Source organism: Tachypleus tridentatus, chromosome 13 (assembly GCF_004210375.1).
Source record: "Tachypleus tridentatus isolate NWPU-2018 chromosome 13, ASM421037v1, whole genome shotgun sequence".
NCBI lineage: Eukaryota > Metazoa > Arthropoda > Merostomata > Xiphosura > Limulidae > Tachypleus > Tachypleus tridentatus.
Genome location: NC_134837.1, coordinates 273,225,071 through 273,227,309, shown reverse-complemented (window position 1 = coordinate 273,227,309; position 2,239 = coordinate 273,225,071). Strand labels below are relative to the sequence as shown.

Below are 2,239 nucleotides of genomic sequence, written 5' to 3'. Positions count from 1 at the left end.
CATTTTAGCCACTACTGCAGGCTCTTCACTCCCAAAGTTAGTTAGGCCTAGTCCTAGTTATTTTAAAACCATCATTTCAAAAAAAAAATTGTTTATTTTGTTAATTATTAGAAAAAAATTAAATAAGATAAAACTCTTCCACTCTGGAAACATAGGAGTAAATATTAATTTTTAAAGGAGTATTATTAAATTTGTTACGTGTTTTGGAATATTAACTGACGATTTTGTTCTCTTTGAAATATTTATAGGTATAACCATAAGCCAAACATTCGTATTAGAAATCACATAAACTGCGGATAACCTAGGAGAAACAAAACTTAGAACAAAATTTCGTTCCCGGACACGTCCTTCTCCACTGGCAAGCGACATGTCTGGGAACTTAAAAAATTAGAAAATGGGTTTTGATACCAGTGGTTGGTAGAACACCGAAAGCCTATTTCGTACTTTCAGGCTTAATTATAAACAAAAAACCTTCAAATATCTGATTTGGTAACACGAATGGATAAGTTAAGAGAAATATATTCTTGATTAATTTCTAGTTTAAGTATTACAGTCATTAACTCTGAACTTATTGTTCCCTTAACAAAATTATTTTTTGTTTCTAATATTTTCATACTTTCTGTGTTTATATATTTATTTATAATTCCTTATATTTTTAACATTGTTATATATACTTTATCTTGTTGGTCATGTGAAGTATTTATTACATATCTGTGGTTACACTTTATTTTCATATACAAACACTTATTAAAACGTAAGATTATCAAAATTGTTGTATTTGAAAATAATTTAAAATAAGTCCCAAAAATAGCAAGAAGACAAACTAACAGTCTTCAGTGATACATAATTATGAACTTAAATGTTATTCAAAACAACACGTATCATTAAGACAGAAAACTAACTTTCACCTGAAGTTTTAGTCTCACACATGGGAAAAAATCTATTTGTGTCACAAGTACTTTGAAAAAAATATATCCCTCAGGAGCAAAACACACTTCAAGTCCTTGTTTAGCGGTGGTGTTATGAAAGGCCAGTCGTCACTATTACCGATTACGTTTTGGTTTTCGTCCGTCAGAAGAGTGCCATTCAAAAAAACTCCAGTGGCAGCAATTAAATACATCTTTTCCAAATACGTAGCCACCTGTTTAGCCAGTTCAGTAGTTTGGGGGATAGCAGCTCTTCCCCCTATAAGTTCACAGAACATGTAAACAGCTTCGATATTCGTTAAGGCTGTTGGATACACATTATAACAGGTGTCTTTAACACAGTAGGAAACATCGGCTGTAAAAAAATACACATTTGATTATTGTTCAAACAATGATGTTTTCAATAAAGTCAACTTTGACAACAATACTGTTATTGTTGTGATGTGCAAACATACAATGAGTTCAATAGATATTGTCACAGAATCAACCAATATGATAACTATATTATAAATATTAATTATAATAGAAGGAAAAATATAAAGTTTTGTTGCTCTAGACGCAGAGGTGTATTATGTTTCACTGACGTAAATCCAACATTGTAATATATCAAAATTCACGACAATAGCTATATTAAACTTCTAAGTAACTAACCAATCTAAACAGAAAATTATATCAATCTTCTGTAGAGATCTGAAATCATAAATTACTATAATATAACACAAATGTTAATGATGTAAAGAACCAGATTATTTAAATTAATTTATAACTAGACGGTTCCATCAATGATACGTTTCTCGTTATATTATACAAAGATACGATGCTTCAACATACCTTTAGGAATTTCACAGAGACTCCAACCTGAGATATGTGAATCAGTTATTTCCCACTTGAAACTAGAACTTCTTTTCATTGCTACTTTACCATTTTCTACTGTTTGTGGTTGAGAAGTTCCCCAAAGATTAATAAAGCTGAATTGTTTACTGTCTCTTCTTGAGACAGACCAAACCACACTGGACTACCATCGGTTATTGTTCTGCTGGCCAAATCCATAAGGAACTTCGCTGTTTCTTCATCAGAAGGCGTAGCCGGTGTCATTCCATAAAAGTTGCAAACTTGTGACACATATAATTTCCAAGATGATAAAAAAGGTCCATCCGTTTTTATATTGTAATACGTTGTTTCAGTCCAGTCCAGAACTACACAAAGTAGAAACAATCAGGAACAATAAGTGACATAATTTTGAAATAATGCTAGTGTTACCGGACTAAAATCAATAACATTATGAACAACTAGAGAGTGAAGACAGAAGACTA

The 2,239-nt window shown here is 31.3% G+C and overlaps 1 protein-coding gene across 1 annotated transcript; it reads right to left on the bottom strand.

The window, feature by feature from the left end:
• Window positions 1-949: 949 nt before the first annotated feature.
• On the bottom strand, window positions 950-1,887 carry LOC143236578 (uncharacterized). The gene is made up of 2 exons (XM_076474876.1): window positions 1,758-1,887; window positions 950-1,281 (listed from the first exon to the last, which is right to left on the bottom strand). The coding sequence occupies exons 1-2, from the start codon at window positions 1,834-1,836 to the stop codon at window positions 950-952; spliced, it is 411 nt and encodes a 136-aa protein (XP_076330991.1). The 5' UTR covers window positions 1,837-1,887.
• Window positions 1,888-2,239: the final 352 nt, after the last annotated feature.